This window comes from Ursus maritimus, unplaced genomic scaffold (assembly GCF_017311325.1).
Source record: "Ursus maritimus isolate PB19 unplaced genomic scaffold, ASM1731132v1 scaffold_13, whole genome shotgun sequence".
Taxonomy (NCBI): Eukaryota; Metazoa; Chordata; class Mammalia; order Carnivora; family Ursidae; genus Ursus; species Ursus maritimus.
This window is the reverse complement of record NW_024423675.1, coordinates 16916306-16938318: the sequence shown is the minus strand read 5'-3', so window position 1 is coordinate 16938318 and position 22013 is coordinate 16916306. Positions and strand designations below refer to the sequence as shown.

The following is a 22013-nucleotide window of genomic DNA, read 5'->3' as shown; positions in this document are numbered from 1 at the left end:
GCTCTGCCACTTGGCCCTGCATTGCCTCTCAGGCCCCCAGACTGCTCCCATTGCTTTTGTGGCTGAGATGGTGGTCTCACTGTGAGGAGTGAATATTTGTCCTGGCCTCTCCACCTGCTGTGGTGCTGTCAGTCCACACCATGCCATTTGCTCCCCTTCCCGATAGTGGTAACTTCCTCTCTTTACCTCACTGGGCTTGCTTTTGCAGCCCCAACGTCCAGGTAGAAGCAATGTCCTTGTAAGCTCTTGAGTCTTTTGGTCTCACTCCATGTTTTGTGGCTCCAACTTCTTAGTTGCATATTCTAGAAGTCGTTACTGAGTTACTGAAGGGGAGATACACAGAGAAAGGAAGAATTTCTGTCTTTCAAGGGATAGCTGTCTTAATTGTAACTAATTGTCAGATCTGACTTTCAGAGAAACTCTGTCCTGGGACTTTGCTACAGGAGTAACTAAGTGTAGAATATCAGCGCATACACCTAAGGACTAATTTTTTTTTCTCCCTGAGAGCTGCCCAAGGCAAAATGCAAGTAACAACAGCTCCATTTCCTTGGTGGATCATAAGAGAAGAATGCTAGTAAGAACAGCAACAACAACAAAAAAAGAGTTGTTTTTATTTATATTCATGCTTTCTGATAAAATGAAAAACAATTACCGTCTGTTTCAGAGAGGATCAAAGGAATACGCAACATAGGCCTTCTTTTCTGGGACATTATTTGCTCTTCCTTTCCATTCTCCCATTGGGCTGAAGAGTTACAGGCAGCTAGCTCATTACACCTGCTGATAAGGGGCTAGGAAAAGTAGGGAGGAGAGCAGGAGTCCTTCAGGCTTCCAGAGTAAGAAAGCTGGGCATGTCACCTTTCTCTTCCCCTGTCCTTGTACTATTTTCTTACCTGGCAGGCAAGATTTGAATCTCAAAGGACTTCTGATCATCTCTAGGATATTGAGGTAGTCTAGAATTTCACTGTAGGTGTTTTAGTGTCACAGAGGTCAGTGGAGAACAAAGTTTAGGGAGGTCAACACCTGCTTTCAGGCATCCTTCCTGCCTATTGTGAGGTCCCTTTTCTTGTTTGCTTGCTTTTGTTTTCATTGTTAAAGGTTAACCCGAAAAGCATGTAGTGTGAGGAGTTTCTGCTCTGTTCTGGTAGCAGTCTGGCCTCGATCTCCCCAGGCACTGTGCTTTTCCTAGTATGGACCCAGAGCCAGCTTGTGGAAGAACGAGCTTGGAGCTAGGTGAGCAAGATTCATCTGTCCACCTGCTTCGCTGCATCAGGCCACCGTACCATCAGGCTGCAGAGCCAACAGAGTGGAAGCCTGTTCCCAGGACTTCCAGTGCTGTGAAGGGCTAGTCCAATGTCTCTGAGCCAAAAGACAGCAGATAAACTTTACTGGAAATTAATTGAAAGTATAAAAGACTGGTTTGAGTTTATGGTGTTCTTTGAAGACTTTGAATATTCTCTTTGTGGCTAGTTCCTTCATCCTGTGGGCTTGCAGGCATTCTTCATGACCCTTTTGTTGGGAGAGAGTGTGGGGGCAGAGGATATTTGCCAAATGGGACTGGAAGTCAATGCAGAAATCAGAGCTCTTGTGCTTCCATTTTCTTCTGCTATGACCATGGCAGCCTACCTAGCCTGGGTTCATTTTATTCATCTATGAAATGAGTATAATCGTCATCAGTTCATCTGGCTTCCAAGGTTTTAATGACATTCAACTCAGAAAATGCACAGAATTCACTTTCCATACACAGCAGAGGTCTGTACAAAGATGGCACAGCATGGGTCACTGCTGCTCAAAGGTCTTGAGATCTAGACCCTCAGACTCGAGTGTTTCAACTCCTTAGTCACAAGGTCGAACTTAAAGACTCTTCTATTTTCATCCAGAAAACTAAGCAGGATTTTCCTTTTGAAGCCTACGTTTTTCAGATAAATGTGCTTACGTTCTGGGCATTGGTGTTTTTCCATGGAACTGTGACCTCTTAGTGAGGCTTCTGTGTTCTAAAGCATGAGGATTCAACAAAGGCGAAGATTACCTTGAAGCTGTTTGGTAGAACCCCTTTTAATTGGGGCCTTGTGAACTCCACTGGCAAGGCTGGCCTGTAAAACGCCCTTCCAGGAAGCATTCATTAATGTTTCATGTAAGGACCTGGATTCAGAATTACTACTATGCTGTCCATTCTTGAGTGGAAACAGGAAGTGCGTTAGGTAAATATATTACCACATATTATCTCAGTCTCCAAGACTCGTAAGGTCTTAAATATCTCACCACCTCCTTTGAAAATGTTTACCCATATCGTACTTTGTAAACATACTTCGCATAAATCCACAATTGAAATATGTAAGTAGAGAACAACTTCCTTTTGATCTGTGGATGGGACAGTCATCAAAAGTATGAGAAAATGGGGCGCGTGGGTGGCTCAGTCAGTTGAGCGTCTGACTCTTGATTTTGGCTCCAGTCATGATCTCAGAGTCGTGAGATTGAGCTCCATGTTGGGCTCCACGCTGGGCAGGGAACCTCCTTAAGATTCTTTCTCCCTCTGCACCGCCCCCCCCTCGCTTTCTAAAAAAAAAAAAAAGTCTGAGGAAGTTGCTAGTACTGGACTCTTTTCTAAGTGCTGCTGGACCTTTTCTTTTTCTCTCTCTCCCTCCGTGCCTTCTGTAATCAGGGTTTTGATACAACCAGCAGAATGGATTCTGGCCAACGTCAGCAAATAGGGAATTTATGGCAAGGATGAGGACCGCTCCGAGGATGGATTGAAGGGCTAGGTTTGGAACAGGCAGGAACCAGATAGTTCTAGGGCTCTGTGGCAGGAATTTCCACTTTTCACCCAGCACTGCTAATGGCATCAGTGATCTTCACTCATTCAACCCTCTGTCCCTGTTTTGTGACTGTCCTAGAAGAAGGAGTTTGATTGGCCAAACTCTAGATGTGTGGTCAGTCATTCCTTGGCTGAACTGTGGCCATGAGAAGTTTGGTAGAAGCCCTAGGGCCCCTCTTTGGCTTCTGTAGCGTCAGCTACCTGGAGTTACTGTCGACTAAGAAGGGAGGACACTGGCAAGGGAGGAGGGATGCTGGCTATCCCAAATGCCACAGGTCTGCTGGTTTCATCCTCTCTTCCCTCTCTAGGTGTGTTTGTCCCCTGGCTTTCCTCCCCTAGCCTCCGTTGACCTATGTGCCCACTGCGGCAAGCATTAGGTTAAACCGGGGGTAGGAACAGATCTGCTGTCCTATGCACGACAGATGTGGCCCCTGTGGGCATGGAATTTACATGCTAGCCCAGGTGAACTAGTGATTTGGGGGTGGGCAATCCACTTAACCTCTGAGCTGCTGGAGGTCAGTGCCGAAAGGAGGCTGAGAGACATCTTGAGTAGAGTCTGGGATGCTAGCGTCCTGTGTTCACCGTCAGGGAAAGCTCCATTTTAGAAAAGCAGACCCCAGACCACTGATGAAATGCTTTAAAGCGCTTAAATACATTTAACACTGGTACCGTCCCTGTGGGCAGTTAACTTGGCTTGGGTCTTCATCGTCTACTGTGCTGCCACGAGAAGTGCTAGTATCAGATACGGGGTGTTTGGGAAAACCATCGTAAAGAGCTAACAGCTGAAGAACTGAAGTAACTCGGACTTCTCCCAGCCTCTCTTTCTTCCCCCCCAAACTTAGGTGTCTAAATCCATTCACCACCCCACACTGCCGTGTCCAGGGAAAAAGCACTTAGTCATGACAATCACCATCCTTGGGCACGTGGTAAAATACAAGTGCCCAAGCTGTAATCCTGGAGCATCTGATTTCTGTAGAAATCTCTGTTTCCCAAACACTTCACCAGATAACTAAGGTCCAGAAAGCTTGGGAAGACTGCCTTAGAACGCCTTTGATGTATGTGGGGTCCACTCGCAAGGAGCCGAAGTTCTAGTAGCTGCCTCGCTGTTGTTTATAGCATCTTTATAAATTGGCAGTGTTTGTGGTTCTTAATTTTTTTCATTAGGAGAAACCAAGGCACACATTAGAATAGAGACATCTGGGCCTCTCCTATATAACATTGTACAGCACTGTGGCCGTTCCAGTCAGCTGTCTAATCATGCACGTGATTCTTGGGAGTTTCAGTTCTGCCTCTGTAAAATCTCACGCCTTTCTCTTCTTTTTTTTTTTTTTTAATCTCTGCTGACATTGCTCGGGTTAAGGCAGGTGTTCCCACTGTGCTAGACATTTTGGTAGCTTCCTAACTTGTCTGTCTTCTAGAATTTTCTCTCTACCCTATCCCCTTCCCCCCGCCCCCCCAGCAACTAATGAGAACTGTAGAGATCTTAGAACCTGTTTATTCGTGGGAAGGCAATAGTTTAGGGTCATTTAATGAGCAGCTTCGGAGGTAGGAAAAGCAGGTTTGAATCTTTATGCTACAGTTTCATCCGGTGTGACATTGGTCATATTTTTCAACAGCTCTGAACTTCAGTTTTCTGATTTACAATTTGGAGAAAACTACTCTGTCTGGTTGTGGTGAAAGTTAAGTGATGATGTTTTTGAACCATGCAGCAAAGTGGTAAACTCAAGTAAGTGCCTAACAGGTGCTTGCCATTGCCTTCATTATAGAGCAGTTTAAATAGCATGGAAATTATCTGTGTGATAATTTAGAGCTGTTAGGGACAAATTCTTCTGTTGCAATTAATTCTTGGTCTCTTTTCCTCTTTCATGGTTATTGCCTTGTTCAAATCTTCTTTCTTTCTTTTTGGATCAATTTTAGTCCTTTGTATTTCCCAGAAAGTTGCCCATATCGTCGTGATTCTAAAATTGACCAGCAGGGGGTTATCTGTAATATTTCTTATATTACTGAATTTACTCTATGGCTATATTTTTTTGTCACTTCTAATTTTGAGTTTCTATACCATCTCTCCCCTTTCTTTGATCAGTTTAGCCAGAGCTTTGGTTGAATCTGGTTTTTTCTTTTTTCTTTTTTTTTTAAAAAAGAAGCAGTTCGAGGACTTGTAAGTTATACTTTTTAATTTTCTGGTTCATTAATTTCTTCTTATTTTCTTTTGTTACTTTAAAACTTCTTGATTTCAATGTTTAGTTTAATTTCACTTTCTCATATACTGATAAGGCACCATTCGTGTAGATATACCTTTTTTCAGGTTTTGCCAGCCAGGACTTGGGCAAGCTTCGGATCAGGTCCTCTTCTTTTGGGCTGCCCGTGTTCAGCTGACCTTACCTTGCTCAGCCGACTGCAGGACCCCTGCAAGAACTATGTTAAGACTTCTGATTAGCAGTGCCTGAAGCCCAGCTCATACTAGCTCATACAAAAAATGGAGCTGAGTGGCTCACATAACTGGAGGCCAGGGTGTATGTGCGTTCAGGCACAGCTCAATCCAGGAGTTCACATATTTCTGGAGGCCTGTCTCTTTGTCTTCTAGATCATCTGCTTTTCTCTGATTGTTTTGTTTTCCAGTAGCCTCTTCCATGCGGTAGGGAAAGATGGGCCTTGCCTCTTTAGGTTTTACTCAATCCTCATAGCCCCAAATCTTATAAAGTGAGATAACTTCTGTCTTCTAGCATTCATCTCTGTCACTGAAAAAGGATTCTGGTTGCTTTGCCTGGGTTCGTGACTCCTTTATTGACTGTGGCCCATAGAGAAGAATTGATGGAAAGACTCTGCTTATAAAATGAATAGGGTTCCCTTACATACAGAATGTAGAAAGAAGTTAACATAGTTAGAATACAGACAGAGGTAACATTATCTAGGACAGACAGTGGTGCAAGCTACTGGTGCCCAGAAATGGTAAAATCTGATGGATGGAGAGAGAGGGTAAGCCACAAACTTCCTGAAAACATAACGGTCACTTTCCAGACCCAGCTTTTTTATTCAGATACAGAGCACCTCACCTGTGCCAGATGTACCTCATCTGTCACAGTGTGATTGCTGTCCTTCAGGACGTGGTACACCCAGGCACCAGCACAGTCCCCCAGGCTAGCTTCAGATCCACTCCTGAAATCAGTGCTGTGGGACTAGATCAGCTCAGCTCCCCCGATGTGCGTGTGAATCATGAAGCAAGGCCTTGGACACAGCGCAGGCCTCATCCTGCAGGATGTTCTGCCTGGCCCCGGATCAGCCCCTGGGTCCAGGGGAGAGGTGCTCGGAGGGCTGGCAGAGGTCACACACCCCTCCCACGTGCTATCAGCGGGCCTCCTCCAAGGTACCAACAAGAGAGAGAGCACCTCCAAATGTTTTGCCACATCTCATGAATTTTAATTCTTAATAGCCTCATTTTTCTTGTTTTCTAAGTATTCTTATTGTAGTTTGGATTCCCTCACTGATAAAATAGTTATTCAGGAGAGGATGTATATGCATTTAGCTTCTTCATGATCAGGTTTTTAGGGAGGTTTGGATTTGAGGTACCCTCTGTCCTTGCCAGGTTTCTGGTTAGTAGCATGTGTACCAAAGGACTGAGCCAAATGGTGTTAAAGTTCAGCTTTTAGTGGACTCCCTGGTAGTGACTAGATTTGAGAACAAGGCTTGACTGTAAGGTCAAACCGATTTGCACGTATGGGACAGGTAGAAAAGGTGGAGAGAGACCTGGCTGGGCTTCTGGAAGGCCACCTGCTCTGTCAGGTGCAGCTGGAAGCTCAGCACAAGCCTTTGTCACCTGAGGGCAGACGGTCCCAGACAGAAGAGGTGGACCCGCTCTGGGATTTTAATATTAAAAGGCAAGCCCAATGGATTTGGGGTTCTCACCACTTGAGTTCAGTGTTTCTCCTCCTTGCGAATGAGTAATGGGTTTGTGGGGCCAGGAAGAGAAAGGCACCTCACTTAGTTGAGGTTAATGGCATCGTGGTTATAATCTGACTGAAACCAGCTTTTCTTCTGGAGATTTAAGATTTCCTTAGTTGTCTGAGGTACTGCTAATTTTTATAAATGTTCAGTGAGTACTGGAAAATATGGGACACTCTTCTCTCCCTTCCTGTCACGTTTTGTTTTTGTTTGGTAATAAATACATTCCTCATATTAGTCGTAAAGTACGTTATTCCGTTCCTTTATAGTCTTAACTTCTAGATGTGTTTCCTTTGAAGCAGCTGCATCTAATTTTCTGCTTGGCATGACCTGCCTTCAGTTTTCTGTGGGACTGTCCAGCCCTCCTGGAGTGGCCTGCTGGCCCTGGGTTCTGCAGCCTCAGGGAGGAGCTTTGCCACCCCTTGGCTTCTTTTTTATAAGCATATCCCTGCCCTTAGTCATTTCTGAATTCTGCTACACTCCCAGCAGTGACAGGGGACACATAGATGCTTCTCCCTCTGGCCTCCAGGAAGCGCTCAGCCCTTTGCTGGGCTGGGACCATGGTTTTCTGCCAGGCCTTGCTCTGACACCAGCCATTTTCTCCAGAAGCCCCTGAAAGTTGCTTTAACTTGGTCATTCATTTTTATGTATTTATATTTATATAAATTTATATATATGTATTAAATTTATGTTTATATGTATTTACACACACACGTTGTATATATATTTATACACACACACGTGTGTTTGAACTTTGTGGGATGTGGATAGCACCATCCGTAGTTTTTGTTGTTTATTTGGGAAAGGTGAAGGTTGATAGCCTTCCTGGAGTTGGTTTCTGGTCCTCTTGATGCCTGCGGGCCCCACTCCCCCACACCCCTGCCCCATCCTGGAAGCAGTTTCCCCTTTATTTGTTCTCCTGCAGCACTAACCTTTATTCCTGACCGACCTGTTTAATCTTACATTAATTGTGGTGTTTTGTATGTATGGCTAGTTAATGAGTAACTAACCATATGCTTCGTTTTTCTCATCTGTATGCATTGTATTTACGAAAGGTCTTGCAGTATTTGTGGATTAAAATACAGGGCATGTGAGGACAACTTGAAGAAATTCTTTCTGAAGACAGTTAGGGTAAAGGAATCTCCAGCTTCCCACCTGAGTGACCCTTTGCCAGGTGGCTTTTCTTTCATGAGGGTGAGAACATTTCAGATGGGGTCTGCCCTCTGACCAGGGTTTTGTGTGCACAGTACGGTGTTGTACACTACAGGCACGATGCTCTACAGCACATTTCTAGAACTTACTCCTTGTGCATACCTGAAACATTGCTTTGCTGCTGGAGCTTCCTGATATTCGGGGCAAAATGACATGTGAGTAGGGTTTCTTCGTTTTGAGCAGGTCTTTGACACGTTCAGATCCATCCGTAGCAACACAGTCTAAACTGTTGATCTTTAGAGGCTCAGCCGCGGGCGTCACTGATGGGCTCCCAGATTCCCGTCACTTTAGCAACACTCGGGAGTGTGACCGTGGACACTGAAACTTTTGGAGGAATGAAGAGAATTCTAATTCTCCTCACCCTGCTTCTTTATCACCGTGGAAGTCCTCCAGTTTTTTTCTCTACCCTTACCCCTTTTCTCCCTTTCCCCCGATTTGTTCTAATATTGAGACCAAGAAGCCAGACTTTTTAATCCGTAAGTGACCAAGAAGGTACTTTCCTGATTAAGATATCAGAAGTCATATTGAGAGTGCATGGAGCCCTAAATTTCCACAAAGCGCTGTTACAGGTAATTTGCACATGAGAAGGATTTGCCCAAGTTATAAAGATGTGCATGAAGAAAGAACTTGAGACTTTGAGGAATTTGCACACTGTTTGGTTTTACATGTAGCTATTTGACTTGGAAGGTTATAGTCTTTAAATACTGCTCTATTTAGAGTAATTAATTGACTAACATCTGTGGGTGGGGGGTGACAAAATTGGTCACAGTAATCCTTGAATTGTTCCATTATTTAGTGGCATGTCTATGTCTGGTATCACAGTTTTCTGAACAATTGAAATGAGAAAAGCCAAAGTGTCTTCTCTTGTGTGAGCTGGCTTCTGTTGTGTCATGAGACATCTAACAGAAGCAATGTGAGATGGGGAAGCAATTGAAGAACACAGTTCCACTTTTTCAAAGGAAATGAACTGAGCCCCCTATGTCTTTTGGACCCACCGTGGTCCTACTATAGCCAGGATAAGGCCTAGATCAGCCTTAGACAAACACAAACCAGAAGAATAAGAGAAAACAAGCCTGCATGGTGTCCTCAGAGGCCCCTCCAGTGGAAGAAGAGGGGGCCAGCCGAGACCCTCAGCATGCTGGGATCCCAGGATGGGAGCCCTAAGTAGAATGTTCTGTATACTAATGTGTACGGTGACCGTTTTCCTCTGTCCCCATCCCTTTACAGTGGTCGTTCTTCCTCCTTTTAGAGACCAACCCTTTCACTTGGGCTCAGCTCTCACCTGACCACTGGCCCACCTTCCTGACCTCCACTTTTCTCCCCTAGTTTATACTTCATCCAAAGCAAGGGTAGTTTTCTAAAAAGGATAAACCATATCTGTAACTGTCTCCTTTACCAATCATAGCTTGTTTTCAGCTTTGAGTGAAGATTCAAACTTCCTAACTGCTCACCAGGTGCTACATAATCTGCTCCTGCCCGGGTCTTGGCTCCCTGTCACTCTCTCCCAGCCTCGCTGACCTCCCTCCTCTCCTCCACGCCTGTCAAGCTCCCACCCCCCAGGACCCCGAACTTGCTCTTCCTCGGTCTGCCATGCTTTTCCTGTCTGCATGGCTGCTCCCTGTACCCTAGTGGACCTTCATTCAGAACCTCCTCGGAAGGGCCTTCCTGGCCACCCTCCATGGCATAAGTGTTCTGCTTCCCGGTGCTTCCCAGGATGCGTGGTGATTGACTGGTTATTAATTTTCCAAACCGATGTGGATTGATATTTTTGTAGAATGTGACAGACCTGTCACAGTGATGTCCGATTGCTTATAGTGCCCCCTCTCGGCCTCTCTGTGTGCCTCATCCCGGCCCGGCTGCAGGCAGGCACTCAGGGCCAGCTCGGCCGCAGAGGAGCTTGGTTACGCTGCCTGTGTGTCCTTGGGACTAACTGTACTCTGTAACCTTACGGCTTGTGTTTTGTGTCCCCTGGTAGAATGTTCGCTCCACAGTGCTAGGGAGCTGGTCCTAGACTTGTCCCCCATCTGTCCACAATGCCAGGATCAGCACTGACACACACGAGGTTTTCCTTAAGTCCTTGCTGAAGCTTCAGTACCCTGATGTGCCTGTCCAGCCCCGCCTGGCCTGGGTGGGGGGAATCATGGGAGCCCAGCCGCCCTTCTCCCCTGATTGTCTGCTTTTGCTCAGCCCGCATCCAGAATCAGGCCTGGAGTCGCCCTCAGTCACTGCTACCATGACCCTTGAACAATGTAGAAGATGGAGGGGCCCACCCCCACGAGGTTGAAAATTCCCTTACAACATTTGACTCCCCCCAGATTTAACTACTGATAGCCCACTGTTGCCTGGAAGCCATAGACAGTTGACTAACATGTATTTATTTGTATGTTATATGTATTATATACCGTATTCTTACAATAAGGTGAGCCTGAGAATAAATAGTTATTAAGAAAATCATGAGGAGGGGCGCCTGGGTAGCTCAGTCGTTAAGCGTCTGCCTTCGGCTCAGGGCGTGATCGGCGTCCTGGGATCAAGCCCCCTATCAGGCTCCTCCCCTGGGAGCCTACTTCCCCCTGCTTGTGTTCCCTCTCTCGCTGGCTGTCTCTCTGTCTGTCAAATAAATAAATAAAATATATTAAAAGAAAAAAGAAAATCATGAAGAAGAGAAAATATATTTACAGGACTGTAAAAAAATCCACATATAAGTGGACCTGCATGGTTCAAACCCGTGGTGTTCAAGGGCCAATCGTAATTCCACTTCAGTGCTATGGCTAAGTCACTGTGTGACCTTGACCAGCTGACTTCAGTACTGCAGACCTCCATTCCCATGTCTGGAAAGTAGACATGGCATTGCCTTCCGTCATGAGGTCGGGTAGTGCTCTTGCACACCTTGGGGTCTCCACAAGGCTGCCCCTGAGTGGCTGCACAGCTATACAGTGATATTGTAATAAAAACAAAAGCCCATTTCCCCACTGACGCTCTGAAAAAGTCAGCAAACTTCTATAAAGGACCACGTATTAAATATTTTAGATGTTGTGAGCCATATAGGTCTCTGTTAGGTTTTTGGTTTTGTTTTCCGACTCTTTAAAAACGCTGTTATTAGCTCACGTGTCATAGGAGAGCAGGCCAGGTGAAGTTTGCCGTGTAAGGACTAGTTCTTTTTTATTGAGGGAAAAATACGCTTTCATGGGTACATATCAGTGGATAACACTCCACACGGCATGTTATATCTGACATATCAATCTTATATCTGACTTGCTTGTTCGTTAAAATTTTCTGTATAGGCTTTCGTCGAGGCCCAGAACAAGATTACTGTGCCATTCCTTGAGCAATGTCCTATCAGAGGTTTATACAAAGAGAGAATGACTGAACTGTATGACTATCCCAAGTATAGTTGCCACTTCAAGAAAGGAAAACGGTATGTGAGGTTGCTTTTATTTAATTTTATTTTTACTTTGCTAATCGAATGCTTTCTTAAATCTTAAAATACAAATTCTAAATCACTTATCAGTGTATAAAATTAATCCATTATGAAATCAATTCATTTCTGCACTTGAGTATAACGGTTTTTGGTCTATTGTCCATATTCTTAAAATCACGATTAAGAAATTTAGAGGTATTTCCTAGAAAAGCAAATCTGGATCGTAGGAAATTATTGTTGTCTTATGGCTAATAATTGGGCTAGGATGATTTGTAGACAGCAGTGGAGATTTGTTTGCCTCTAAAATTCTCCTTGGCTTTTACTACTAGAAAAGCTTTTATTGTATGGATTTCTTTATCCCAGCATGGAAGGGGCCAGGATGGGGTACCTATTCGTCCACCTCTCTCCCTCCTCTCCCTTCACGCCAACGTAAACATGTTCTCTTGTTCTTTTTTTTAAGTCTCTGTGGAACCACCATCACAAATTTACTTGAAAATTTCGTAGACCCTCCCCTCCTTCACACACACACACCAGCAAAGTATGATCTACATGCCTAACCCTTCCTGCCCCTTGTTTTTGTAAATAAAATTGAAATGGCACACAGACATGTCCATTCATTTATATATGATCCATAGCTGTTTTTGTACAACTATAGAATTGAGTAATAGCAACAGAGACTGTATGGCCCACAAAGCCTAAAACATTTGCAGTCTTGCCCAGTACAGAACAGGTTTGCTGACCCTGGCCCTAGCAGCCTGTCTAGGGAAGGATCCAGCATTTCATTTTAGAAGATCTGGGGCGCCTGGGTGGCACAGCGGTTAAGCGTCTGTCTTCGGCTCAGGGCGTGATCCCGGCATTATGGGATCGAGCCCCACATCAGGCTCCTCCGCTATGAGCCTGCTTCTTCCTCTCCCACTCCCCCTGCTTGTGTTCCCTTTCTTGCTGGCTGTCTCTATCTCTGTCGAATAAATAAATAAAATCTTTAAAAAAAAAAAAAAGATCTGCTTTCTTCTCCATTGAAAAGAAAAAGTTACTGCTTTGTTTGATTATCCGTTTCAGTTCTAGCAAATGAAGCAGTCTTTATTTGTCCCTATTTAGCTAATATGCAGGATTACAATAAGTTATTTCAATACTTAAAACAATTCAGATACCAAACTAATTACAGGGAGGTGGTGGGGCCTTCCACCCGAGTCCCCATGTCCCTGGCATGGCCTGTTTGCAACTGAACATTTCTATGTTGTTTTTCTTTTTCTTTTTTGCTTATGTATATTTGATTGTACCCCACAAGTGGAAAACTCCAAGGCTAAATAAAGACCATCTCTGTCCCCCAGGTATTTCTATTTTTACAATACAGGTTTGCAGAACCAACGAGTATTATATGTACAGGATTCCTTAGAAGGTGAAGCCAGAGTGTTCCTTGACCCAAACATACTGTCTGATGATGGCACGGTGGCGCTCCGAGGTGAGTGCTACCCGGCTGAGCCCACAGGAGTCCCGGGGCCCTCGCTCGCAGCTGATGTTGGTGCAGTCCCCTCACCTCTGAAATACCAGACAGGAGGGACCGTATTGTAGAACAGATGCACATTCAATATCAAGAAAGCTTATTTTTGCACGGGATCTTTAGATTTAGTGAGTAGCCCCATGTTCTGGTGGCATGAAACAGAACTGAAGAATAATTCACACTGGACCCACATTAGCTTCTAGGGTGTCTGAGATGTTTAAGTATCATCATCATTGCTTCTAACATCCCTGAGACCTCTCTGTGTTTAGGAAAGAAATCTTCTACAAGTAATTTAAGCTCTATGAGGAATGTTCCAGCTATGAATGTAAAACAGGAAAGAACATTTACAAGATCTCTTCCTTGGTGGAGAGAAAGTGATCAGAGTTTTAAAATTTAGCTGTATTTTAGAATGAAAAGTAGAAAACCACAATCTTGTAGAAATTAGACAACTTGATACCCTGCTCCCTGAAGATGTCAAGTTTAAAACCCGAATCAGTAAGTTTTGCCCGTAGTTGCCATGTGTCTCCTAAATCACCTCCTCCCCGGGCCATAAAGATTGCCCTAGGTTTGTGCCATAAGCCTAGTTCTGCGGAAGGAAGTTGGCATTCACTGGTTCTGTGGTTTAATAATTGTATATCTGAGAATCATCTCTTGTTAGGATCCTAGATTTTTGTGAACTTGGCTCGGCACTTGCCCCACAGCGTCTTCTGTTTTGTAGAGAAAGCACAGGCGAAGACTCAGCCCTGTGGAGTTGAGCGATTGGAGCACTCTAGTCCTGCAGTCGATTAGGGGGGAACGAAAGGACCCTGTTCCCACGGCGCTGTGTAAAGACCCTTTTAGAAAGCCACTCAGTCATTTAGTGGTTCTTCCTCTGTTCTTCCCAAGTAGGCTGTGTATGTAAATAATGGTCCTTTATCTAACTAGTGTTGAAAGGATCAGTATTGAAAGTAAGATGCCAGCCAGCTAGCTAAGAATATTCTTCCACAAATTTGAGCTCGCAGTTGTAAATGACTGTAGTACACTGGTTCTGTGTAGGAATACACGCTGTGTAGGACACCAACCTTTGTTAAAATTAAAGTTTCTGTAACTCATCCAGAAGAACTTCATTTTAAGAGGGTCTCTGAAAGTTCATTCCAGTAACTTTTTAATGGAATGCCTGCAATGTACGGGTCCTGATAGCTGAAAAGGAAAATCAGATGTGGGACCTGGCCTCAGTCTTTGAGTTTTCTGAAGAAGATATAGGGAAGTTACAGTATGGGTAAATATACAGATTCTTTTGGTAGTATATGATTTTTTTATACATTTCAAATCAACATTTTTATTTAAATTTTTCCTGAAAATTTTCTAATTACGTATAAATAATTTATGTAGAGTGAGAAGTATTTTCTCCGCCTTGCCTTCTAAACTCTTCTCCGTATTTATATACTGATGAGCCTTAATACTTCATAGGAATTATAAAGGATTAATAAGTAGGTCTTGTGAAATTTTACCCTTATTTACCACTAACAGAAATTCCATGTAAAACAGTAGGAAACCTCTGAAAATAGTTGGGTTTCTGGGGATAGTTTTCAACCCCTGGTAACATTTAACAAACATCGTAAGAGGAAATCTCCAGTGTCCATGTCTGGTACCAAATGCTATCTATATGTACTGTATATTTATAAAAGCCAATATAAACATAGAAGATTTCTTAACACACATTCCATAGTGATTAGAACATGGACTTAAAGAATTAGACATGCATAACAGTTCATAGATGGTGTTGCTTTTCTTTTCTTTTTCGTGGTTGCTTTTGGAATACACTCTGTGTGAGCCTTCACTGCAACCCTCAGGCTTTATATACCTGGGCTTGTGCTGGTCAGACGGTGTGGACAACATTAATCCTTGAGTGCCAGCAATACTCAGAAAATGAGGTTGTAAAGAGTGATTTCAAATAGTTTGGAATCCATTCCAAAAATTACTTAATGGCTTCCATTTAGTTCTGTTACATGGTATGTGTCATAATCCAGTCATTACTGTAAAAGCAGTTTCCTTATTCTTTTTCCCCTGCTCTTTAGAGTATAAATAAAATATGCTGAAAGTCTGAGATGAGCTCTGCTTTTAACTGAACTGCTCATTGAATTATAGGATTATAAACAAATGGAAGCGTCTTAGTGGTCATATAATCCAATACGTCGTTTTATAGATGAAGAAACTAAGACCTGGCGAGGCAAGGACACTTGTCGAAGCTCATGAGGTGAATTCCTGTGAGGCCTGGGCTCAGTCCCCAGAGTTCCTCGCGACACGTTCCTTGCTCCTGCCATTGCATGTACGGCAGAGATCTGTGTCAGGCAGCACGGAGGCAGCGGGCAAGGCTAGGGGTTGTGTCCCCACGTACACCCTGTGAAAATTTCTCCTGTGTCCCATAGGCTATGCCTTCAGCGAAGATGGTGAATATTTTGCCTATGGTCTGAGTGCCAGCGGCTCAGACTGGGTGACGATCAAGTTCATGAAAGTTGATGGTGCCAAAGAGCTTCCAGATGTGCTTGAGAGAGTCAAGTTCAGCTGTATGGCATGGACCCATGATGGAAAGGGGATGTTCTACAACTCCTATCCCCAGCAGGATGGAAAAAGTGATGGTAAGTGAAGATGGCAGGTGAAGCGCCTTTTTCATGAAATACAAGTGTGACTTCACATGACTTGAAATGCTAAACTCTACATGGAAGTTGTTCGGTGTAGACCCAGGTTTCCTCAAAGGGTCTTGTATCAGTTAGCTTTGTTGTATGACAGATCGGCCCAAAACTTAGTGTCTTAGAATAATAACTATATTTTTTTTGCTTGTGAGTCTGTGGGTTGGCCAGGCTGTTCTAGATTAGCTGAGTTCTGTCATGTGTCTGTGTTCAGCTGTGGGTCAGTTGGCCGATGTTGGCTTAGCTCTCTCCCGTGTCAGGGGCCTTGGCTCTGATCGTCCAGCAGGCTAGCCCACTGGGTTTGTGTGGCAGCTCAGCAGAATTCCAAGAGGGAGAGTTGGAAGGCACGAGTGTCTTCGATGCCTACACTTGCTCCTGGTGCTCCATCGTGGTGCCGTGTTCTGTTGGCCAAAGCAAGTCATGGCGCCAGCCCTTGTTCAAGGGTTGGAGAAACAGTTACAAGGAACCAGCAAAAACTAGGCCATGATTACAACCAGTCCTTTACAAATATGTTAAATCTCCCAAGGGGTCATGGAGAAGATGCATTTTCTTCCCCATGAAACTGATTTGTTTAATGAGATTGAGCGATTATAAAATTTTCCTACTGTGGTGATCACATATCTTCCTCTGATTAGAAGTTACAGGTCGCTTGGTTGATTTATCTTGACACTTTTCTCGTTGTAAACTTCCAGGACACACCTTCGTTCTTCTTTTCAATTATACGAAGGTCCTCTTATGTTCACACGGTCTCTTTCTTTCCCCTTCACGCCTCATCTTTCCAGAGAGAAAGGCCCACATACCTTGTACCTTGCTATTGCAAGCTGTCAAGAGTCATCTTCTTTGTGCTACCCCATCTCTCTACAATGACCTGCAGCATTTTCCTGTTGTCTTGGTTGGTCTTTATGAGCGGGTTTTACAATCCCTTTGCTGGAGGTTTGGAGCCGAGGTACAGAGGCTCAGCTGCAAGGCCTGGAGCTGGCAAGAAGCACAGCTAAGCCAGTGTTTTCTGCCACATCTGCTGTCCCCTTATCATGACCTGCTGTATCATTCTAATCTTTAGATATGCTGGCTTGCTTTTCTGATTTCCCCCAGTTGAACTGAGAATAAGACTATAATACTCTTCATCTCTTTTGGCAGTGTTCAGCTTTTGCTGCCTTTTCATTAGACTAGTGCAATACTTTTTTTCTTAATTCACCAGTGAACTACAAGAAGAGCTGATTCAAGAGTAGGCTTTTTTTTCCCCCCAAGGCTGTTGGCTAAAGAAAGACCTCTGTGCTCTGTACACCGAATTAGCCGCCCGTGTTGTAAGAGTGGTGCTGAGTTAGAAAATGGCTACTTCCAAGTTCTGGGAGACCCAAAAAGTATTTCACTGGCCATTTCTCATTAGAGAACAATGTTATTAATTTGTGAAAAACATGAAAATTGTTATTTAGGCTCAGGTTTCAGTGGCAAAAACAGTAAAGATTAGTTACTGTGATTGATTTCGGAAGGGTAGCATCTTCGCCCAGCTATAATTTGCTGCCCCCTTGTTGAGAGAACCTCAACAGCCTTTCAGGTTTGTGATGGAGGAACTTACCAATGAGTTTAAACAATTCTGACCATGTGCTTCCCGGAAAACCCATGGAAAATTACCAAGTGCTGTAAAGCTTTCTTTTATATTATAGTGTTATCTTCTTTTTCATTGTCCTGAAAGCTTAGTACCTTCTTATAATGAAAAAAAAAATAGTTCCATCTCATAACATCTGAAATCAACAAATATGTGTGAATTACTTCCAGGGTGATACCTACCAATACTTAAACTCTCTCTCCTTTTTTTTTTTTTTAATCTTTTAGAGCATTTTTAGGTTCACAGCAAAATTGAGCAGAAAGTACAGAGATTTCCTGTACAACCCCTGCCCCCACACATGCAGAGCCTCCCCTATTATCAGCATCCCTCACCAGAGTAGGTACAATCGAGAACCTCCACTGACACATCATAATCACCCAAAGTCCCGAGCTTGCATTCGAGCTCGCTCTCAGTGTTGTATATCCCACGAGTTTAGACAAACGTAGAATGATGTGCGTCCGCAGTTATAGTGTCATACAGAGTTTGACCACCTCATAATCCTTTGTCCCACCTGCTCACCCTCCCTGTCCACTAGCCTCCAGCAACCACTGTTCTCTTGACTGTCTCCATGGCTTTGCCTTTTCCCAAACGTCATGTCGTTGGAATCATACACTATGTAGCCTTTTTAGATTGGCCTCTTTCAGTTGGTGATATGCATGTCTTTTCATAGTTTGATAATCCATTTCTTGTTAGTGCTCGATAGGATTCCATTGTCTGGATATAGCATAGTTCCTTTATCCTTTCACCTGTTTTGTAATCCATTCACCTCTTGAAGGGTATCTTGGTAGCATCCAAGATTTGGCAGTTGTAAATAAAGCCGCTATAAACATCTGTGAGCAGGTTTTTGTGTGGACATAAATTCTCAGAATCTTTGGGTAGATACCAAGAAGTGTGATTGCCAGATTGTACTGTAAGAATATGTTTAGTTTTGTAAGAAACTGCAAGACTGTCTTCCAGAGTACTAGTTTGTGTTCCCACCAGCAATGAAGTTCCTGTTGCTCCACACCTCACCAGCATTTGGTGTTTCTATTGTTCTGGATTTTGTCCATTCTAATAGGTGTACACTGGTGTATTATTAATTTGCATTTTCTTGGTGACAGATGATGTGGACCATCTTTTCATATGATTTTTTGCCATCTGCATTCCTTTTTTTTTTTAAGGAGAGAAAGTGCACACGCGCACAGGGGAGGGGCAGAGAGAGAGGGAGAGAGAGAATCCCAAGCAGTCTCCACACTCAGCCGTGCGAAGCCTGTTGCAGGGCTTGATCTCACCACCCTGAGATCATGACCTGAGCCAAAATCAAGAGTCAGACGCTTAACCGATAAAGCCACCCAGGCGCCCTTGTATATCTGCTTTAGTGAGGTTTCTGTTAGGGTCTTTGGCCCATTTTTTAATAGGGTTGTTTTCTTTTCTTTTCTTTTTTAAATTTCAAGAGTTCTTTGTAAATTTTGGGTAACAGTCCTTTATCAGATATGTCTTCTTACAGATATTTTCTCCCAGTCTGTGAATTGTCCTGTTCTCTTGACAGTGTCTTTCACGGAGCAGAACTTTTTTATTTTAATGAAGTCCAGCTTATCAGTTCTTTCTTTCACGGATCATAGCTTTGACATTGTATCTAAAAAGTCATTGCCAAACCCAAGGGTCATCCTGATTTTGTCATATGTTATCTTTTAGGAATTTTATGGTTTTCCATTTACATTTAGGTTTGTGATCCATTTTGAGCTGATTTTTTTGAAGGGTGTACAGTCTGTGTCTAGATTCATTTTTCTGCATGTTGATATCCAATTGTTCTAGCTCCATTTGTTAAAAAGGCCGTCTTTGCTCCTCTGGATTGCCTTTGCTCAGTTGTCGGAGACCAGCTGACTGTATTTCTGTAGGTCCCTTTCTGGGCTCTCTACTCTGCTCCATCGATTTACCTGTCTGTTCTTTTGCCAATACCACACTATTTTGATTACTCACAGTAAATCTTGAAGTCGGTTAGGGCCAGTCCTCCAACTTTGTTCTTTTCCTTCAATATTATGTTGGCCATTCTGGGTTTTTTCCTCTTTCTCTGTAAACGTTAGGATCAGCTCATCAATATCCACAAAATAACTTGCTGGGAATTTTTATTGGAATTAAATTGCATCTATAGATCAAGTGGGGAAGAATTGACATGATAATATCCAGTATTCCTGTCCATAAACATGGAGCATCTCTCCATTTACTTAACTCTTTTGATTTCTTTCATCAGTTTTGTAGTTTTTCTCATATAAGTCTTATACATAGTTTATTAGATTTGTACCTAAGCATTTGTACAGTATCATTAACTATTACTAACTGCGGTCACCATGCTATGTATTACATTCTTAATGATAGTATGTTTTTAATTTCAAATGCCACTTCGTCATTGCTGGTATACAGGAAAGCAGCTAACTTTGCATATTAGCTTTGTATCCTGCGACCAGGTAATTAACTTTTTAAACATTTCTAGCATTGTACAATACGGATGGAATAGATTTTCTTAAAATTGCCAACCGCACTTCAGTATGCATTTTTAACTCCTTCAGGTACAGAGACATCCACCAATCTCCATCAAAAGCTCTGTTACCATGTGCTGGGGACCGATCAGTCAGAAGATGTTTTGTGTGCTGAGTTTCCTGATGAGCCTAAGTGGATGGGTGGAGCCGAGGTATGGAACCACTGTGCGGTTGCCCGCACACACCATGGCACACGGGTTGTGCATATGGATGCTCTTGTTGTGTGATCTTTATGGTTGTGATAAGTCCTGTGAGTGAATATTCTCTTGTTAAAAGTATCGGTATTCAAATTATCTCTTAATGGTGAAGGTGGTAAACCTTTTAACTACAACCTCAACGTAAAACACTTAATACTAAAAGTAGTACATGCTTATGGTTAAAAAAAAAAAAGTTGAAGTACAGAATCACATAAAGCGAAACATGAACATTTAGGAATTCAGAATCTTACATCTCAGAGGTGAGAAGAGTATCCTTCCAAAAAATTTTCTTTGTGTAAGTGAGAATGTGGGGAGAGAGAATGTGTTTTCCTTTTTTACACAGCTTTCCTCTTCGTGCATATTGTTCACTTGTTTTTACGTTAAAACGTGTATTTTTAGACATTTTCCCATCTAATAGATATTCAGGTATTCCTTGAGGGTCTTGACCATAATCAAACTGTATTTGAAGTCTTTGAAGTTACTGGCCCAGATTTTATTCTGTATCTTGAAAATCAACTGTGAAAAAACTTAGAGATGCTTGGAGTAAAAATTTAACTCTTGTTAGTTCATTTCTGGGTACTAAGAAATATTTTTTAAAGAAAAGCATTGTGAATCTTTTAACATAGGTGGGCTGTTGGCCCATTTTTAATGGGAATGAGAAATCCACTCGAAAGTCTTTAGCTCATGGAGCCACTTAGAACTTTGGTTAAAAAAAAAAAAAAGGAACATTTGATATTTGAACTTGAGCTTCTGGGTCTGGTTCCCTGGGGGTTAGAGTATGAATCCACAGAATTTTAGTTCATGTGCATTGATAGACCTTATTCCAGATTGTCCTTATATTTATTTATTTTGTTTCCCTAGGCCAGGGGTTGGCAAACTACTGCCTGCCTTCAGGCCACATCTGCCCTGCTGCCAGCAGTTGTAAATAAAACTTTATCAGAACACAGCCATACCGTTTGTTTCCTGTTATCTCGGGCTGGGCTGCCTTCAGACCGCCATAGCAGGGTTGAGTAGTTGGTGCAGAAGGCCCCGATGGCCCACAAAGCTGAAAATATTTACTTGCTGGCCCTTAATAGAAAAACTTCCCAGACTTTAATGCAGCGTGTTAAAAGTGAATTTATAGGACTTCTGTGACCTGAAACTGTGTCCTTTCTTCATGCTTTTTCCTTCTCACTGAAGTGTCTCCCCCCCCCCCCCCGGAGTTTCTTGTGTAGTTACTATTGTCATTTTTCTCACCTATTTATTTTTAATGGCTTTTCTGACTCTATTTATAGATTGTTTCTACTGTTTTCTTCTTAGTTCAGCTTCTTCTCCGACCTTCGTCTTCTGGTTACTATGGATAATAGGTGTTGGCTTATAAAATAATATACATTTTTACTGTCATCTGAGTGAAACAATGAGGGAGATAAATATGCTACCAAACAATGTTTTAATGTTAGATCATGTGTATCTCTTTTTGGAGGGAAGGTATTGACAGGGAAAACCTAAAATAATATATTTAATAATCAATTTTATTCCCTCTGGATTCTTCATAAAGTGAAAGACATACTTTTTTGGAGACATTTTTATGCTTCAGAGCTAATAATTTCATTATAGCAGACCTATTTTAATGAAGGTAAACGTATTTGGTTGATACAGTAACGGGGATACTGAAAATAAATGCCAGAATATTTATATAATTTAGCATATTGGCCTAAAAGGAAACCAGCTTTATCATACAATATGCGTGCAACTCAAGTTGCTAGGCTCTCTCTTAGCGTTTGGTTGAAGCAGTTAGATTTTTTTTTTTTTTTACTTCTGAATTGTGGTGAAATATACATAACAACATTTACTAGTTTAATCATTTTTAGGTACAGAGTTAAGTGGCATTAAATACACTGACCCTTTGTGCCACCATCACCACCACACCTCTCCAAAACCTTTTCCATCTTGCAAAACTGAAGCTGTCCCATTAAGCAATAACTCCCCATCTCCCTGGCTCCCCCCATTCCCTGGCAACCATCCTTCTACTTTCTGTCTCGCTGTGTTGGACTATTCTGGGTGCCTCGTACAGGTGTCATCGTAGAGTACTTGTCCTTTTGTGACCGGCTGTTGACGTAGCGTAAAGTCCTCGGGTCCGTCCTGCTGTAGCATGTGTCAGCGT

The 22013-nt window shown here is 42.9% G+C and overlaps 1 protein-coding gene across 2 annotated transcripts in view; it reads left to right on the top strand.

Annotated features, from left to right (window-relative positions):
* LOC103675856 (prolyl endopeptidase) overlaps window positions 1–22013 on the top strand; it is a 111790-nt gene that overhangs the window by 10986 nt on the left and 78791 nt on the right. For both annotated transcript variants that reach the window (XM_040627578.1, XM_040627579.1), the window contains exons 3-6: window positions 11245–11378; window positions 12713–12843; window positions 15291–15500; window positions 19704–19825. In XM_040627578.1, coding sequence (XP_040483512.1) covers window positions 11245–11378; window positions 12713–12843; window positions 15291–15500; window positions 19704–19825 — 597 coding nt within the window. The remainder of the gene's footprint in view (window positions 1–11244; window positions 11379–12712; window positions 12844–15290; window positions 15501–19703; window positions 19826–22013) is intronic.